Source organism: Zalophus californianus, chromosome 17 (assembly GCF_009762305.2).
Source record: "Zalophus californianus isolate mZalCal1 chromosome 17, mZalCal1.pri.v2, whole genome shotgun sequence".
In the NCBI taxonomy this organism is placed as follows: domain Eukaryota; kingdom Metazoa; phylum Chordata; class Mammalia; order Carnivora; family Otariidae; genus Zalophus; species Zalophus californianus.
Genome location: NC_045611.1, coordinates 57333039 through 57352376, shown reverse-complemented (window position 1 = coordinate 57352376; position 19338 = coordinate 57333039). Strand labels below are relative to the sequence as shown.

The 19338-nt window shown below is 57.9% G+C and overlaps 2 protein-coding genes across 2 annotated transcripts; one reads left to right on the top strand and one right to left on the bottom strand.

The window, feature by feature from the left end:
- Nucleotides 1-2476: 2476 nt before the first annotated feature.
- On the top strand, nucleotides 2477-6865 carry UBE2S (ubiquitin conjugating enzyme E2 S). The gene is made up of 4 exons (XM_027618492.2): nucleotides 2477-2696; nucleotides 3310-3457; nucleotides 4791-4981; nucleotides 6382-6865. The coding sequence occupies exons 1-4, from the start codon at nucleotides 2694-2696 to the stop codon at nucleotides 6700-6702; spliced, it is 663 nt and encodes a 220-aa protein (XP_027474293.1). The 5' UTR covers nucleotides 2477-2693; the 3' UTR covers nucleotides 6703-6865.
- A 9419-nt stretch (nucleotides 6866-16284) lies between these two features.
- RPL28 (ribosomal protein L28) lies at nucleotides 16285-18992 on the bottom strand. The gene is made up of 5 exons (XM_027618508.1): nucleotides 18922-18992; nucleotides 18505-18593; nucleotides 18298-18421; nucleotides 16542-16660; nucleotides 16285-16419 (listed from the first exon to the last, which is right to left on the bottom strand). The coding sequence occupies exons 2-5, from the start codon at nucleotides 18583-18585 to the stop codon at nucleotides 16330-16332; spliced, it is 414 nt and encodes a 137-aa protein (XP_027474309.1). The 5' UTR covers nucleotides 18586-18593; nucleotides 18922-18992; the 3' UTR covers nucleotides 16285-16329.
- Between the last annotated feature and the right edge of the window lie 346 nt (nucleotides 18993-19338).

Genomic DNA, 19338 nt, shown 5'->3' with positions numbered 1-19338 from the left:
ACACCGCACAAGCCTGCAGGGTGGAGGCCGGGGCCCCGTCGGGGGACACCGCACAAGCCTGCAGGGTGGAGGCCGGGGCCCCGTCGGGGGACACCGCACAAGCCTGCAGGGTGGAGGCCGGGGCCCCGTCGGGGGACACCGCACAAGCCTGCAGGGTGGAGGCCGGGGGCCCGTCGGGGGACACCGCACAAGCCTGCACGGTGGAGGCCGGGGGCCCGTCGGGGCACACCGCACAAGCCTGCAGGGTGGAGGCCGGGGGCCCCGTCGGGGCACACCGCACAAGCCTGCAGGGTGGAGGCCGGGGGCCCGTCGGGGCACACCGCACAAGCCTGCAGGGTGGAGGCCGGGGGCCCGTCGGGGCACACCGCACAAGCCTGCAGGGTGGAGGCCGGGGGCCCGTCGGGGGACACCGCACAAGCCTGCAGGGTGGAGGCCGGGGGCCCGTCGGGGCACACCGCACAAGCCTGCAGGGTGGAGGCCGGGGGCCCGTCGGGGCACACCGCACAAGCCTGCAGGGTGGAGGCCGGGGGCCCGTCGGGGCACACCGCACAAGCCTGCAGGGTGGAGGCCGGGGGCCCGTCGGGGCACACCGCACAAGCCTGCAGGGTGGAGGCCGGGGGCCCGTCGGGGGACACCGCACAAGCCTGCACGGTGGAGGCCGGGGGCCCGTCGGGGGACACCGCACAAGCCTGCACGGTGGAGGCCGGGGGCCCGTCGGGGGACACCGCACAAGCCTGCACGGTGGAGGCCGGGGGGCCCGTCGGGGCACACCGCACAAGCCTGCAGGGTGGAGGCCGGGGGCCCGTCGGGGGACACCGCACAAGCCTGCAGGGTGGAGGCCGGGGGCCCGTCGGGGCACACCGCACAAGCCTGCAGGGTGGAGGCCGGGGGCCCGTCGGGGCACACCGCACAAGCCTGCAGGGTGGAGGCCGGGGGCCCGTCGGGGCACACCGCACAAGCCTGCAGGGTGGAGGCCGGGGGCCCGTCGGGGCACACCGCACAAGCCTGCAGGGTGGAGGCCGGGGGCCCGTCGGGGCACACCGCACAAGCCTGCAGGGTGGAGGCCGGGGGCCCGTCGGGGCACACCGCACAAGCCTGCAGGGTGGAGGCCGGGGGCCCGTCGGGGCACACCGCACAAGCCTGCAGGGTGGAGGCCGGGGGCCCGTCGGGGCACACCGCACAAGCCTGCAGGGTGGAGGCCGGGGGCCCGTCGGGGGACACCGCACAAGCCTGCACGGTGGAGGCCGGGGGCCCGTCGGGGGACACCGCACAAGCCTGCACGGTGGAGGCCGGGGGCCCCGTCGGGGGACACCGCACAAGCCTGCAGGGTGGAGGCCGGGGGCCCGTCGGGGGACACCGCACAAGCCTGCACGGTGGAGGCCGGGGGCCCGTCGGGGGACACCGCACAAGCCTGCACGGTGGAGGCCGGGGGCCCCGTCGGGGGACACCGCACAAGCCTGCAGGGTGGAGGCCGGGGGCCCGTCGGGGGACACCGCACAAGCCTGCACGGTGGAGGCCGGGGGCCCGTCGGGGGACACCGCACAAGCCTGCACGGTGGAGGCCGGGGGCCAGTCGTAGGCAGGGCCGTGCCTCGACCTCCCTCCTGCCATCACCAGGGTTCCCAGCGTCCATCTTCCACGTGGGGAGACAGAAACCCGACTTCGTGACTGACGCCTAACCAGATTCCTAGGCCACAGGCGGCCAAGCCCTCAAGGCCGAGCGGCCTGTTCCTTCAAGCCCCGCGCACGGCACGGGTCACGGGGCAATGCCCGCACAAAATGGCGCCTCGCAGAAAAATGTAGCCTACTCGCAGCGCCCACCCCCACCGCGGGCTGAGGAGCTGGCGCGGGTGACCGCGCACACCTTATTTGCATATACAAAACCGACAAATTTCGTTGGCTGCGAGGCGCTAGGCCCGCGCTAGGCAAGGACCCCATTGGTTACTCTCCATTCCTCCCCGCCCCTTGGCACCGCCTTCTCCGCCAAGGGCTGGCGCGTACGAGCCTCGTGACGCCGGTCTGCGGTTGAGCCTCCCTATTGGCCAGTCAGCCTTCCATCATCAGTTTAAACCGCCGGAGTCTCGCCCACCCTTGCCCTGTCCCGGCTCCGCGGCCGACCGTTAGTCGCGTGCGCGATTTCCTGGGCGTCAGGGCACGCGCGCGTACGCCGGGCCGAGGAGGCGTCTCATTCAAACGGCCCAATCAGCGATCGCGTTGCCCCGCGCGTCTTTTCTCTCTCTACCCTCCCTTCTCAGCGCCCCCATTCTCCTGGGACCCCATTACGACCCCCGCGCGTCCCCATTGGCCAACCCGCCGCTCACCCCCCTCCCCAACTTCTCCTCCTCCTTCCTGCAGCTTACGGGAGGGGAGCGAGTGCCTCGAACGCCGAGGACCGTGCGCGGTGACGTCACGGATCGAGGCGCGCCGCTCCGGAGCAGCGGGGGGGGTGTGGTCTACGGGTGGCTATAAAAGGGCGGCGGTGCGCGCGCGACCGGCTTAGTGCGGCCGGGCGCTCGGGGCGGGCGGGGTTCTAGGCGTGCTGCGCGGCGGCCGGCGGAGGAAGCGGGGAGTGGAGCGGGGCCGCCGGGGCCTCTCCAGGGCCGCAGCGGCAGCAGTTGGGCCCCCCGCCCCAGCCGGCGGCCCGGAGAGCGCAGGAAGGGGGCCGGGGGGACCCGCCCCCGGCCGGCCACAGTCATGGTGAGCGCGGAGGCCAGGCCTGGGAGGGGCGGTCGGGGTTCCCCCCTGGAGGAGGAGGCGGGGTCTCAGGAGCCTCTCGCGGCCGGCCCGGGGAAGTGGGGGGCCCGCCTGGGGTCCCGGGCCTGGAATGGGCTCACGGGCCTTCCTGGAGGCGGGGCAGGAGCGGAGCCTGGGCGGTCCGCAGGTTCCCCAGAGGGGAAGGCCCGGCTGAGTCCCGGGGAGGACTCAGGGGCTTTGTGGCTCGCCCGTGGGTGTTACGAGAGCAAGGACGCTCCGCCTCCGTCTCCAGTCCCGAGCTGGGGTTTCGAAAAGGGTTTCACCAAGGTTAGGTAGGGAAGGGGACCGAGGTAGGCCTCGGGCGTACCCGGAACCATGGGGGACCATGCTGGACGATGAGCGAGCTTTGGATGCTTCTTGTGAGGGTGGACCCATCCGCAAGCCCCTTCGAAGACCCCCCCCCCCATTTCTAGTGGGAGGTCAGCTTTGGACGGCCAAGTATACTGGGTGGGGGTTCTGGGACTGCAGGGTCAACACCAGCGTGGCCACTGCGTCCTTAGATCCTGCAGGAGGCCCCAGCTCGGCCAGCTACTCACCCCTTTTTCTCTGTGTCCAGAACTCCAATGTGGAGAACCTGCCCCCCCATATCATTCGCCTGGTGTATAAGGAGGTGACAACGCTGACCGCTGACCCGCCTGATGGCATCAAGGTCTTTCCCAATGAGGAAGACCTCACTGACCTGCAGGTCACCATTGAGGGCCCTGGTGAGTGTGGGATTGAAGGAGGAGTGTGCTTAGAACTTTCTCCTCTTCAGTGCCAGAGTAGTTCAGAAAGACAGACAAATAGCATAGCGTTTCACTTATACGTGGAATCTAAAGAGCAAATGAACACACCAAAAACAGAACAAGAACAGGAAGCCCCCATTATAAGTTGAGCTCTGCCAGGTGCTGGGGACACAGCTGAAGTGGTGGTGTGCTGCACAGAGACCTCTTACTCTCGGAGCTCACGGTTTGCAGGGCAGGACACCACAAATAACAAGTCATCGCGGATATTTTTGCTGCAGGTAGTGAGAAAACCCTGACCCCCGAGAGAGCATTTAAGGGGCGCCTTGCCAGGGTTCCTCAGATGGGGGTTCTCTGGAGGGTGGGCCAGATGACCGCAGGCTCCTTGCTGCTGTGCCAGGGGTCCCCAGGACAGGGCAGAGGACAAGCCAGATGCAGCGTCTCAGGAGGGAACGGTAGTAACTGAGTGATCATACGTGGAGCCATGCGGTGATACAGTGAGTTGTGTCTATGAAGTAAGCCAAGGGGTGCCACGGGCGTGTGGTGGAGGAGCTGGTCAGGGGTGGGACAGTGGTGATGGTGTCAGCGCTCCCCAGTAGGCCAGGTCCTGAGGCAGGCACTCTGAATACTTAGTAGATAGCAGGAAGAAGAGACCGATGAAGCTTTTAGGGCTTGTAGGAGTCTGGAAGGAGGTGGGAAGGGAATCCGTTGGTGGATTTCAAGCAGATGTGAAGGCTGCAGTGTTCAGCTGACGGGGAGGGGGCAGTCAGGAGACCATGGACCACTGGCGTTGGGTGACAGGTGAAGTGGCTTGGCTGGACTAGGGGTTGGGGTCAGGAGGGTACCGGGAGGTCACCTGCCCAGGTTACCATGGAGGGATGTGGTGACGGGGGCATGAGGAACAACTGTGGGTCTGGAACCACTCCCCGTTTTGTTGTGAGGTGAGCATGTCGGGGGATGAGAAGCATTCATGGAGATGGGCAGACGAGAAGACCATGGAGGTTACAGAGCAATCCCGTCATTCGTCTGCGGGCCTTCCAAGTAGACGGTTTTCCAGAGAGACAGTGGTGGGGAGTGTCTGCCCTTCTTGGGAAGGGGACGTGACTGGGACACTTGAGAGACGAGACATCCAGGGGTGGCTTTGGGGGTCCCCTGGGAACCTAGCCCCATCCCACTCTCAAGGATGCCTCAGTCTGGTGGAGGAGGCAGCAGAGCACTAGCCTCATAGCCAGCCTGGAGACGAGGCTTTGGGGGTTTTTTTGTGGTGCCAAAGAGTCCTGAGCCTCCTGACCGCACTCCCTCTCCCTTACTGCAGAGGGGACCCCTTATGCCGGAGGCCTGTTCCGTATGAAACTCCTGCTGGGGAAGGACTTTCCTGCCTCCCCACCCAAGGGCTACTTCCTGACCAAGATTTTCCACCCCAACGTGGGCGCCAACGGTGAGATCTGTGTCAACGTGCTCAAGAGGGACTGGACGGCTGAGCTGGGCATCCGACATGTGCTGCTGGTGAGTTCTGCGGTGGCCCAGGCGCCTCCCTCCTGGACGTCCCACTGATGTCTGAGCCATGGTACACGGTGTCTGTCTGAAAATCAGCCCTAAAGGAGTTGGGGGCTTCCGTGTAAAAATCCAGGTTTCCAGCTGGAAAGTCCTGGAAGGATTGGCAGTGCTTGAGCCAGGACGCTAGAGTATGGTTGTCCAGGGTGCATGGTGCCTCGGGCACCTTTGCTGTAGAGCAAGCAATGGGTTTGTATCCTGGGACGCTTTCCTGATGGTACATGTCAGCATGTGGTTAGGGGTGTTGCTCTTTCCCAAGCTAGAGTTCATGGTATCATCAAATTCGACAATCTAAAGTCTGTAGTTCGTTAGTTATGCGGTAGTCACCTTTGTGGTTCTAGAATATTTTCACGAACTGTCATTTGTCAGCCATCAGTGATTTGGCCCGCCGGGGACGTTTTGTGTTGTAAGCGTTGTATCTAGTGGGGGCAGACCAGCAGTGCTGCCTGACGCCCCCAGAGAGCTGTGTCAGCTGAGCCAGCATGGAGACGCCCGTGATCCCCACGGGCCACCAGAGCAGTTAGGTCACCTACTGGCTCCGTCGGAAGAGCAGGCAACTCGTGATCTCTGGGGCGTGCGTTCAAACCCCATGTTGGGTGTAGAGCTTACTTTAAAAAAAGAAAAAAAAATTTCTTAATGGCATTGCTGAGGGGCCCTGGGGCAGATGGTAGAGGGACGGGGAAACCGAGTTTCCTGCAGGGCACGTGGGGAGGCGTGAGCTCCAAGGTAAACATCCTACTCTGTCCCTGGAGTGTCAGCCGTGGCTGCTGGGGACCCTGGAGAGGAGCTCACGGAGTGACTGTCCCCGGTGATCCCAAGGAGCTGCAGTGTGTGGGGAGCTGCAGGTGGGGCCTCTGGCTGTGGGGTCAGGGGAGCCGCTCTTGCCTCGTTGGCAGGCGAGAAAGTCTTGTCACCTGATGGAGGCCAGGCATGTTTTGGGCATTGCAGGCTCCCTGTCACAGTGGCTGACGTGGAGGTGGGACAGACAACCAGGGTGTAGGGGCCACCGCTGGTCCAGCCAGACCCACCTCAGGCTCCCCCAGGGCTGCCCGCCACACCTATATGGAGTCCATGCACTTTGGCCTTTAGTTTGCTCCTCCGTTAAAAGGGGTTCAAGAAGGGGTACTAGGACTGGCTCCCTTCCTAGATCTCCCTCTGGGTGCTCCTCAAGTACCGGCCCCCCAGTGGGCCTATGCAAAGGTGAGGACACAGGTGTGAGCGGGGCCAGAGTTGGCTTGGGGGTGGGTGTTGAGAGCAGAGAACACCAGTGTGGAGCCCCTAAGGCTGGATTCCAGAGGCTTGGGGGGCCCCCGTTGGTGGCCCCAGCCCTGACCTTGGCCCTCTCGCCACAGACCATCAAGTGCCTGCTGATCCACCCGAACCCTGAGTCGGCCCTCAACGAGGAGGCAGGCCGCCTGCTCTTAGAGAACTACGAGGAGTACGCGGCCCGTGCCCGCCTGCTCACCGAGATCCACGGGGGCGCAGGAGGGCCCAGCGGCGGGAGCACCGAGGCCAGCAGGGCCGTGGCCGGTGGGGGTGCGGCCCCCTCCACTGACCCCATGGGCCCGGGAGGGGCCGACGGTCCCATGGCCAAGAAGCATGCGGGTGAGCGGGATAAGAAGCTGGCGGCCAAGAAAAAGACGGACAAGAAGCGGGCACTGCGGCGACTGTAGTGGGTTTTTCTCCCAGCTCTACCCCCTCCCCCCGACCCCGACCCCCAACCCCCAACGCTGTCTCTAAGTTATTTAAATTATGGCTGGGGTGGGGGAGGGTGCGAGGGCACTGGGACCTGGATTTGTTTTTCTAAATAAAGTTGGAAAAGCAGCTGCTCTGCCTCACAGACACCCCAGGACCGCTGCCTCAGCCACACTGGTCCCCCTGGCCCTTGAAGTGCATGCGTGGACTTGGGGCGCGGGGCATGGCAGGGGTCAGCCGTGGGAGTGGAGGGAGCCCCGTGTCCCAGCTGAAAGCGGGGGAGCTGGGCCTGCTCTCCATCACATTTGCCCTTGTTCTTTCCTGAAGTAGGCGTGTGACTTGGCAGGCTCCCTGCCCGGGACAGCCAGGTGACAGGTGTGGGCCCAGCTGCTGGCAGCTCAGCACCTGATCCAGCTCAGGGTGGCAAACCATGTTCCATGTGTGCTTCTGCGTCCCAGGCCTCAAACGACGCCCGTCCAACCCCTTTCTGTTGCTCTGTGGTCCAGGCATGGCGAGCTGGCCACTCTGGTTTCACTAGCGAAGACCTCTGCCAGTCCACATCCCCAGCTCTTCAAGCTGATGGTGGGTTTCAGGTCCTCGGCTCTTGAAAGCTGCCTGGGTTACTCCCCTGTGGGCTCCTCTCCCCGCCGCCCCTCTCAGCCTCAGGTGCCCCACTTAAGGGCCAGGTCCTTCAGATAGGCTCAGCTGATGAGGTGAGGCCACCCAGGTTCTGTTTAACCACGAGTGACCTCATCATAGAAACTGACCTGTCACATGGGCAAGTTCTGCCCCCCACACACATACACTCCAGGGCAGGGCCAGGAGACATGCGGCAAGTTAGCTTCCTGTCCCATCCTGTTTGACTGCAGGCCCTTGTACGTCAGATTTGTTGGGGCCAGAGGTGAAGGCTGCAAAACCAGAGTGGTGGAGTGGGGACGAAGAGTGGGTCTTGGCAGAAACTGTTGAAGGCACAGAGGCTTTTAAGATTTTGACAGCGAGAGAGGGAACGCAAGCAGGGGGAGTGGGAGAGGGAGAAGCAGGCTTCCCACCGAACAGGGAGCCCGATGCGGGGCTCGATCCCAGGACCCTGGGATCATGACCCGAGCTGAAGGCAGACATTTAAAAACAGCCACTCAGGCGCCCCGGCGCAGAGGCTTTAAATTGGCTCATTGTCCATTAACAAAAATGTTGGTCCTCTCAAAAAAGGATAACGGAAAGAGAAAGGAAACCGTATCTACATTAAAGACTTGTACATGAACTTTCATTGTTGCTTCCTTAGTGCTCGATGAAAAATGGAAACAACCCCAATGCTCAACAGATGGAGTAAAAGAAACTGAGTTCATAGAAGGGAATACCACTCGGCAAAAGATTAACCCCCAAAACAGCACGGACGAACCTCAAAAATACTCTGTGCTAAGTGAAGCCATATTCAAAAACGTACAAAATACCCGAATCCACTTAGATGAGATCCCAGAACAGGAAGTATGGCTTTAGTGCCTGGAAGCAGGGCGTTGGCCATCTGGGATCGGGGAAGGCAGGCATGGGGAGCTTTCTGGGGTGAGGAGCAGGTTTCAGACCTTAATTATACCGGTGGTCACACAGGTGCGTAAATGTGTCAGAACTTCAACTATACTTTTTATTCTTTTTTCAGATTTTGTCAGCACAAAAGCAGGGGGAGCGGCATGCAGAGGAAGAGGCAGGCTCCCCGCTGAGCAGGGGGCCCGATGCAGGACTCCATCCCAGGACCCCGGGATCATGACCTGAGCCGAAGGCAGACGCTTAATGACTGAGCCACCCAGGTGCCCCAAAACTTCAACTGTACTTAAAATAGGTGTGTTTTTGTGTAAACTATATCCATGAAGTTTATTTAAATATTTTAAAAATCAACTTGTTTATCTAAAGTAGATGGACGATAAGTCAGTGGGACAGAAGGGATGTGCAAGACCTAGAACCAAAAAAGACTAATCCAAAGCACATAAAGAGCCCTCACAAATTAATAAGAAAAAAACAAGAGTTGGCAAAAGCACTTAAACATGTCACAAAAAGAGGAAATCCACGCAACTGCCAAACACATGAGAAGATAGTCTTCACGAGTACTTGAGAAAATGCGGTGTAAGCTAGAGTTGGTAGGACTCCACTGCCACGAAGCAGAGAAGTTTGTTTAAAGTCTACCAACACCAAGTGTTGACGAGGTCATAGAGCCTCGGACACCTTCACATGCCCCTGGTGGGAGCATGTGACGGTGAAACACGCGTGGAAACTTGGTAGAAAGTGGAAAGTACGCACCCCTTACTCAGCATCCTTGCACATATGCTGCAGGCTTTCACCATTTGTCCTAATTACAAGTGGTACACACACAGTCACACGTTCAAGAAACAACGCCTAGAGCAAAAAATGGAATTACCACTGCTTCTAGCAGCATGGAGAGATGACAGACGTCACAATCAGCCAAACCAGCAAGTCACGAAAGATTGCCACAATTTGGATGCCTTCGTGCACAATGCCAAAGCAGGCGAAAATAAGTCGTACTGGGGCGCCTGGGTGGCTCAATTGGTTAAGCATCTGCCTTCAGCTCAGGTCATGATCCCAGGGTCCTGGGATCGAGTCCCACATCAGGCTCCCTGCTCAGCAGAGACTCTGCTTCTCCCTCTCCCTCTGCTCCTTCCCCCTGCCTGCGCTCTCTCTCAAATAAATAATCTTTTAAAAAAATTCTGGGGGCGCTTGGGTGGCTCAGTCGTTAAGCATCTGCCTTTGGCTCAGGTCATGATCTCAGGGTCCTGGGATCGATTCCCGCATCGGGCTCCCTGCTCAGCAGGGAACCTGCTTCTCCGTCTGTCTGCAGCTCCCCCTGCTTGTGCTCTCTCTCCTCTCTCTGACAAAAAAATAAATCAAGATTTTTATTTTTAGGGCGCCTGGGTGGCTCAGTTGGTTAAGCGACTGCCTTCGGCTCAGGTCATGATCCTGGAGTCCCGGGATCGAGTCCCGCATCGGGCTCCCTGCTCAGCAGGGAGTCTGCTTCTCCCTCTGACCCTCTTCCCTCTCGTACTCTCTCTCTTTCATTCTCTCTCTCTCAAATAAATAAATAAAATCTTTAAAAAAAAAATTTTTATTTTTAAGTGATCTCTACACCCAGCAGGAGGCTTGAATTCAACCCTGAGATCAAGACTTGCACGCTCCAACAACCCAGCCAGCCAGGTACCCCTATACTGCAGAATTTTTAAAACACAAACTCATTATATGTGAATATGGGCTGATCTTCAAGCTTGATTAAGTGAACAAAAAGCAACAATGCGAACAGAGCATATGATATAGTACCATTTCTGTTCATTTTTTTAAAAAGATTTATTTGAGAGAAAGTGTGAGTAGGGCAGAGGGAGAGAGAAAGATTCCCCCGAGCAGACTCTCCACTGACCATCGGGCCCCACGGGGGACTCGATCCCACAACTCATGAGATCATGACCTGAGCCAAAACCAAAAGCTGGATGCTTAACTGAGCCGCCCAGCTGCCCCTCTGTTAATTTATTTTAAATTTTTGTTTTTTAAGATTTTACTTGTCAGAGAGAGTGTGTACAAGCAGGGGAAGGCATCCCTAAATTTTTCTTTAAAATAGGATACGTGTCAGGATGCCTGAGTGTCTCAGTCGGTTAAGCATCTGCCTTTGGCTCAGGTCATGATCCCAGGGTCCTGGCATCGAGTCCCATGTGGGGCTCCTTGCTCAGCAGGGAGCCTCCTTCTCCCTCTGCCTGCCACTCCCCCTGCTTGTACTCTCACAAATAAATAAAATTTTAAAAATAGGATACGTGTTGCTTGCTCACATATGAATTTAATGCTCTGGAAGGTCACATTGGAACCTGGGAATACTAATTGCCTCAAGGAAGGAGAGCTTGGGGTACCTGATGAATGTTACTCTTTCAAAAGACAAATGCTTTTTTTTTTTTTTTTAAAAGAAAAGTTTCTACAAAGGGAGGGGTGCCCTGGTGGCTCAGTCAGTTAAGCATCTGCCTTCAGCTCAGGTCATGATCTCAGGGTCTTGGGATCAAGCCCTGAATTGGGCTCCTTGCTCAGCAGGGAGCCTGCTTCTCCCTCTCCTTCTGCCCCTCCCCCCGCTTGTGCTCTCTCTCTAGCTCTATCTCAAACAAATAAAATCTTTAAAAAGTTTCTACAAAGAAACAGCTACCTCTCATTCCTGTCTCCCCGACACCCAGTTCCCTTTATCACCGACAACCAGTGTTACCAGGTTCTTCTATATTTTTCCCAAGAAATTCTACACAAATGCAAGCAAATTTAAATATTTGTTCTGTTAAGCCAACACCCTTTTATTTTCCTCACAGCACACAGTGTCCTGCACACAGCATGCCGCTCCTTGCTTTTTCTTCTTTTCTCTAAGATTTTATTTGTTGGAGAGGGGGCACAGAGGGTGAGAGAGAATCCCAAGCAGAAGTCCGTGTCGAGTGCAGAGGTGGATGCGGGGCTCCAGCCCAGGACCCCCGCTCATGACCTGAGCCGAAATCAAGTCAGATGCTTAACCGACTGAATGACCTGAGCCACCCAGGCGCCCCTGCCCCGTGCTTTGTCAACGACCCCGGAAGTCTTGGAAGTCTGTGCACAACAGCACCTCCCTGCTCTTAGCTGCCTAGCGTTCCATCATACACATGTGCCACGATTTCCGTCACACGTCCTGTTCTCACTGACCAACAACGCCAGAACGAATAACCTTTGGACATGGGCCAGGTGGCACACAAGGGAACAGATCTTTAGAGCAAATCTTAGAAGTGACATTAACGTGCCAAACTGTACATTCGTTTTGTACCGATGTTGCTGAATTGTTCACCATGCGGTTTGTACCCGTCTATGCTCTGTCAGCAATTCAAGTATACCTATTCCCCCATGCATGCACTAGCACTTTGAGCTCTACCTAAGATGTGGGTTTTTCCCAGTCTGAGAATCATAAACCATCTTAGAATTTTATTTTATTTATTTGAGAGGGAGGGAGAGAGAGAGAGCAAGCGAGAGCGCAAGAGCAGGGGAAGGGAGAAGCAGAGTCCCCGCTGAGCAAGGAGGCAGGATCATGACCTGAGCCAAAGGCAGACACTTAACCTACTGAGCCACCCAGGCGCCCCTATCTTAGAATTTTTCCTCCAAAAGATTCCATTTATTTGACAGAGAGAGACACAGTGAGAGAGGGAACACAGCAGGGGGAGTGGGAGAGGGAGAAGCAGGCTTCCTGTGGAGCAGGGAGCCTGATCCCGGAACCCTGGGATCATGACCTGAGCTGAAGGTAGACGCTTAACGACTGAGGCACTCAGGCGCCCCTATCTTAGAATTTTGTTAATAGGCTTTTTTTTTTTTTTTAAGAACAGTTCTGGATTTCTGGAAAAATTATGAGGACAATACAATGTTCCCTATTGCTGCCTCTCCCATAAATACTATATTAAATATAGATGCTAAAACAAATATGCTGGTTCTGCTGGGAGAGAGCCCAGGGCCAGGGGTGAACACACAGTAGGGGCTGACTCAGCAGGCTGCTTGAACCCCACATGTACACCTGGCAGGTGGATATTTATAAAGTTTCCAAAAAAGATAAACATGTTGCAGAACCGGGGGCTGGGATCCTGGGGTCCCTCTCGCCCTGGATACTCTCCTTCCATTGGCACATCTCCAAACCTCATGCATGTGCCATTCTCATAATGAAACACTTTCAAAGAATAGATGATTTTATTCCAGCAAATGACTACAAGAGAAACGAAAGGAACTCAACACAATTGTTGGTCAGCCTGGATCAGAAATGCTGCAGAGGATGCCATGACATTCTCTCTCTCTCCCTCTCTCATACACACACACACACACACCCCTTGGAACCACAGGCTATTGGGGGGTGTGGATTTAGCACAGGTGTTCAAAGTGCTCTGGAAAAGCCAAGCATCATTTTGCTTGCAGGCAAAGAGTTATAGACCTGGAAAGTCATCTCAGATGGTTTGTGTCCATCTGTTCAAAATAACTCATAATAGTAAACATTCATTCATTCATTCATGCAAAGATTTGCGGGCATGACACACCAGGCCTTTTCCTAAGCTTTTTGCACACTGCATCCCCTCGACAGCATCAGGAAGCCAGGGCTGTTGCTATGCACACGTCACAGATGAGGGAACAAGGGCACAGGGAAGTTGAGCCATTTGCCCAAGGTTGCACAGCCAAGGAGTGCAAATGCAAGCAAATTTAAATATACAGAGAGCCCCAACCTATCTCCTGTGCCAGTACAGGTGGAAATATAATCCAGGCCAGCCCCTGCCATGAACAGAGCATGTCTCAGCCCCGAGTCCCCAGCGCCTAGTGATGCCATGTAGGAGCCACCAAGGGTGTGCCCTACACTCAATTTTGCAAGCATTCCCAGGGCTAGCACTGGAGACAAGCAGCAAACAAAACCAGTCTCTGCTTTGTGGAGCCCTTGAAATAATCCTTTCACATATGGGGAAACTGAGGCATCGAGAGACTAGGTGACCCACCCAAATGCCCACAGCTGGGAGCTGGCAAGCCTGTCCTGACCAAGACAGCCCAACTCCTGTGGCTGCTTTGAGCCACTAGCTCTGATGGGGAAGGTGGGTGGCAGGCTGAGGGGGCAGGGTGGTCTCTCAGCAGGTGTCATCCCATTGCCTCTTGGCCCCACTGTTTCCACTGAGAAGTCAGGTGTCAGTCTTGGGGCTCCCTTGCATGTGAGTCATTTTTCTCTTGCTGCTTTCCAGATTTTCCCTTTGTCTTTGGCTTTCAGCATTACTGTTATGTATCTCAGTATTTGAGGTTTACTTTTTTGAGAGAGAGTCAGTGTGCAACTGGAGGGGGGTGGAGGGAAAGACAGAATCCCAAGCAGGCTCCATGCCCAGCACAGAGCCTGACACAGGGCTCCATCTCAGGAACCCCAGATCATGAGCTGAGCTGAAATCAGGAGTCAGATGCTGAACCGACTGAGCCACCCAGGTGTCCCTGAGGTGCTTTATTTCATTTTCCCTGTTTATCTGTTTTCCAATTTCCATGCCAACACACATCACTGCGAGAAAAAGGTTTGAATAGATGACCCCATGCGAATCACACCTCCCCAAGTTCTCTCCTTTCCCAGGAGGGAGGAGTTGGGAAGCTGAGGCCTGGGGAGGGGACACCATGTGTCTGAGTCCAAATGGCACCAGGGACTCCAGTGCAGAGACTCAGGGTAGAGACCTGCTCCCTCCATCCACCCTTCTCCTGGTTCTAGCACGCAAGTGGCATCCAGATGCCTGGTGTGGCCTCCCAGCCCAGCCACCCTGATGAGGCCCAGTGCCTGAGCCCATGTCACACAGACTGAGGTCAGGAGAGGTCACACAAGGCGGGAGGATTCAAATACTTCTCTAGAAGATGCCAGCAACTAGCAGGACTCCACGTGGACTGAGGGCTCCAGGGCAGACAGAGACACCACCTAACCGCCAGCATCAGAATGAGGTGGGCAAGCAGAGGGCTCACGGCTGTGAGCCTCAGACCTCATTTCTTCAACGTCCAATACTTATCGAGTATCTTCCAAATGCTGGGGCCCTGGACCAAGTCCTGGCTCACCAGCACAGGGCATACGTATTAGATGGACATCAATGCTATGGACAAAAATAAACCTAGGGTGGAGAAAGGGTTTCAATTTTTAATGAACTGATGAGCAAAGAACTCACTTTCAGCTGACATTTAGTAGGGTGCGGCTGAGTCTCACTGCTGGGAAGCACCTTCCAGGGAAAGGAACAGCAAGTACACATGCCCTGAGGCAGGCCTGGCTGGAGGAAGGAGGGGTTGTGTAGGCTGGCTTAGGCAGCCATGGCCGAGGACCTGCTTTTCATTTGGAGTGGGATGGGAACCCTGGGAGGGTTCTGAGCAGGCTTAAAGCCGCTGGACTTAGTTCCAAAAGGATGCCTCTCCACCTGGGTCGAGAAAAGACCCAAATGAGGCAAGGGTGTAGGCTACTGCAGGAGTCCGAGCAAGACAAGAGGTTTTGTGAGGAAATAGGTCAGGTTCACATCTGCAGACTGAGGAAAGCTGGAGGCAAGAGTGTCTACACCAGGATGTGTTGGGGTGAGCCAAGGCAGCCCCTGGAGGCAGGGCTCCTGCCCCAAAACAAACGGGGCCTCTGAAGGAAGATGCCCTTGGCCACAGAGCTCTGGTGTGGGGATGGGGAACAGGCTGCTGTCTCAGGACATGGTCTCCAGAATGGTAGGGCCCAGGGGTCTTCTCAACGCTGATCCTTGATCCATGGCATATTGGCTGGCACATGGCAGGTATGCAGGAAACAGGTCAAAGCAGTGACAGTGGAGACCCTTTCGCATGGGAGGCTCAGTGACTCCATCTGTAAAGTGGGAGTGACAGCTGCTCTGTGGTGTCTAGGGTAGCTGGGATCAGAAATGGCTACAAGTATGTACGTGTCCGTGAGTACACACACAGTGCTTACCTTGAAGACAGAACACAGACCTACTGAGCACTTGCCATGTGCAACCCCTGCTCAGCCCTTTGCTTTCCTTAATCTGAATTCTGACAAGAGGTACAGAGAGGTCCAGTTCCTTGCCCAGAGCCACACAGCAACGTACGACCCATGAGGCATCACCAGTTTTCTTAAACACCGGGAGGCAGGCAGGCAAGGGTAGGAAACTGGGAGAACCCTTTCTAGCTCCCCGGAATGGGAGACAAAGACCTCCTGGGGAAGATGGGGCATGGGGGTGAAGGGCAGCAGCAGCAATGAGTGGGGGAGCACTGCGGTGGGGGTTCCCGAGGGGCAGAAGTGGTGACTGGGAACAGAGAGCAGGTAAGGGACGCAGGCTGGGGGACAGACGGAGCCAGGAGGAATGGGGCACTCACAGTCCAGCAGGGGCAAACAGGTGGCCGTCCAGGTTCCTAGCCAGGAACAGGCTGTTTAAAAGTCTGGACCCGGACCCGTGAGGACTCCGGAGCTGCGTCCATGCCCAAAACAGCAGCTCCTGCTTCACGGTGGGTACATTCCTGCCCCACAGCTCTGTCCACTTCACTCCTGGAGGGCCTAGTCCTTAATCCCTGGGGGAAGCGGCCCCAACCTGCTTCCCACTTCTGTCAGTCTTCAGCCCCGCCCCCCCCCCCCTTCGCCGGGTCCAGAGCCCAGTCCCAGGCGATGAAGCCCCACACAGCACACCCTTTCACGTGCACAGGCCACAGGTGCCGCAGGAGGCAGACCCCTGGCCTGGATCCCCAGCCCTTAGATTTGGGCTCTAAATGGTCTTTCTTGAAACAGTCATGTATCCACAAAGAGACTGGGATTGTGAGGACCATAGTGGAGGTTCCCTGTTGAACACAGACTCATCTGCTGCATGGTCACACCTCTGATGTGTTCAACTCAAGAACCTGGACCGAGCCCCATCCCTGAGAGGCAGGAATGCTGGGACAGAGCTCCCCTGACCCAGACCTGCTTCCTCCAGTCCCAAGACACTATGACCCGTATGGTAACAGCAGGGGCGGGGGGGGCGTGCTGGGACACGCAGGCGCACACACACGGGGCAGAGCCCCAGGATGGCACAGGAGGGAGGCCCAAATGAGGAGGCTGACATCTTTATTGCTTTAGAGGCAAGGGCAGGTGCTCAGGAGCTCTTGGTGGGGCGGGCCCGCTTCCTCTTCACCATCACAGGCTTCTGGCTGCGCAGGATGGCGCTGGCTCTGCGAATGGCAGCCTGGACAGACAGGTAGAAGGCTCAGCACACCCGCCCACACCCGAGTGTGGGTCCAGCCATCAGCAGAGACCCTCCTCATAGGACGGGCCAGGCTCCCCCAACCACTGCTGGTCCCCACTCACCATGCGCAGATCTGGGCGGTACTTGTTCTTGCGGATCATGTGCCGGATGCTGCTGAGGGTGGCCCGGGCATTCTTGTTAATGGTGGTTCGAACGTAGGAGGTGGCGGGTTTCCGCTGGCCTGGGGGTGGTGGTGGGGGTGGTGGCAGGGGTGAGTCTGATGGTGCACTCTCACCCTGGGAACCTGAGCCCCTAGGCTGTGAGCCTGGGCAGGCCACTCCCTGCAGTCGGCCCCATCCACCCATTTAATGCCCCAGGCCAGGCCAGGCCAGGCACAGCCTGGCCCAACCTTGAAGCCTGCAGTGGATCTTCTTCTATGTCCCTGACAGAAGGTTCATCAAGTCATTTCTCAGAGAGCAAAACACAAGCAACAGAATGAGGACTCCTCATCCTGTCCAAAGCCACAGGCACAAAGCTGTGATCTGACCACAGCCTGCCTGCCTGACTCCAGGGCAGGACACTGGCCAGGCAGCAAGTGCCCATGAGACTGTAGCTCTGGTCTCTTCCTGCCTGGCCTCCAGGGCCCAAGCTACCCTGTGTGGAACAAGGGTCTGAAACAAGCTTTGAGGCTTGGGCCTGGATGCTGGAGAGCCAGGAAAGCATCAGGTAAGGCCAGGGTGAGGAAGAGCCCTGCAGCAAGCACCTGCCTCCCCCCCATCCGTGCACAGGTGGAGCCTGGACCCCACTGCCCCTGGATCAGGAGGAAAGCACCCCTTCCTTGTGAGCAAAGCTGCGGGCCTCACTCAGGATGTGAAGTAAGACGGAGTCTATGGGGTCTTGGCGAGAGTCCTGTGCCCCAAATAAGAGGCGGGGAAGGTTTCACCCAAAAACCAAGGACCCTTCACCATACCAGTGACTTTCAACGTCGGTCTGGACCAGTCCCTGACCCCAGACCAGGAACACGGTCAGTCCAGTTCCTGACAGCCCAGGAGAGGCCACCCAACAACCCAAGATGGGCAAGTGAGGTTTTCAGGGTCCAGAGCACCAGAACGGTGTTCTCAGAAGCGTGAGAGCCCTAGGAACTCACTGGTGAGCTGACAAGGGAAGATAACCCCCCTCCAGGGTGGACAGGAGTCTGATCAAGAGCCAGGTCATGGACACTGCTGTCCCTGCACGGGTGCTGGGCTCCAAACCCAAACAGAAAGCAGCCCTAGGGCGCGGGTGGCTCAGCTGGTTAGGCGGCTGCCTTTGGCTCAGGTCATGATCCTGGAGTCCCGGGATCGAGTCCCATGTCAGGCTCCTTGCTCAGTGGGGAGTCTGCTTCTCCCTCTGACCCTCCCCCCTCATGTGCTGTCTCTCTCTCTCAAATACATAAATTCTTAAAAAAAAAGAAAGAAAGAAAGAAAGAAAGAAAGAAAGCAGCCCTGATGAGAGAGCAGGAAAAACCCCAGAGAAAAACAAGGCTGGTGGGGCCATGATAACTCAGAACTCAAGCCTACCTGCCTCTAAGCTCCTGGGTCCCCACGACCCTTTAAGACACTAAAGGCCCGTCCAGTGGGGGCGGGACCCGCGGGACCTCTCCTGAACGCACACAGCAGGCCAGGGGTCCAACTACTGCTGCTTCAAACGGACAACGAGCCTGTCCGTCCTCACCAGTGGGAGCCAGGGGGAAGGCCCCCCCCACCTGTGGGACCCCGGGAGCAGCTCCTGCGCCTGCCGCGCTTCACGGATTTCACCGGGCCAAGCGCTCTACTTGAGCCCCTCTGGCCGGCCGGTGCAGACCGGAGGCGGAGCGACGCCCAGCAGGTAGGTGCTCACCGGATCGCCGCTTCATGACCACCACCACGCCTTTCCCGTCGGCCGCCGGCTCCACGCCCACGGTCTTGCGGTGAATCAGCCCGTTGTAGCGGAACGAGTTGCGAGCCTTCAGGTTGTTGGGCTCCTGGGAAGGAGGGCGCACCGGGGCCGTGAGGCGGGGGCGGGGGGGGGCATCCGCCCCAGGCCCAGGGCCCGAGCCCCACTTACAGTGCTGTAGGTCTGCTTGTTCCTCTTGATCAGGAAGCTGGAGCAGTTCCGCACGACCATCCACTGCAGGTGCGCGGACATGGCTGCGGCTGCGGGAAGAGCGGCAGGGGAGGTTGTCAGCGCGCGCAGCGGGCCGCCGCGGGACCACGCGGCCGCACCCGCGCAGCAGGGGCAGGGGCCTGACCGGTCACCGGGCCAGCAGGGGTACCCGCAGGGCGCACGGCGACCCCAGGCGGCGGGCTGAACTCAGACGGGGGATGCAGGGGGAGAGAACGTGAGAAGCCGCAGCGACCTCCGGCGGCGGGCTCGGGGGGCGGCCACAGAGGCCAGGCAAGGGCCAGGGCCAGGCAAGGGCAGAGGCGCCGGGCCTCGGGAAGATGAGGCAACCACGCGGGCGACGGAGAACCGCGCGCTCACCTCCTCTCGCTATGGCAGCCGGAGACGGAAAGAGACAAGCAGGGGGCGGGGCGACGGCTTTAATACCCACACGCATTTCCGCTTCCTCTGTGGGCACGCGCATGCCCTCGCCTGTCCCCGCCTCTTCCCGTCCGCCTCCGAGGCGGCTCGGTAACGTTCGGCTATTCCGCCAGCCTGTCGCCAATCGCTCGGAGACCTTCGGAACTCTTCGGCTAGTAACCCGAGGGTGTGTTCTCGGAGGCGGAGCACCACCCTTCCGAGGGACCTTCGTGTGTTTTCGGAACTGCTGCGCTGGATTTCCGAGTGCGTCCGGTTCGAGAGGCCCCAAGTCCCCTTCCCCAGGGGTTTCTCTCCAGCGCTTTACACAGTATAGGCGCTCAATAAATATTTGTTTTACAAATGAACGTACGGATGCCT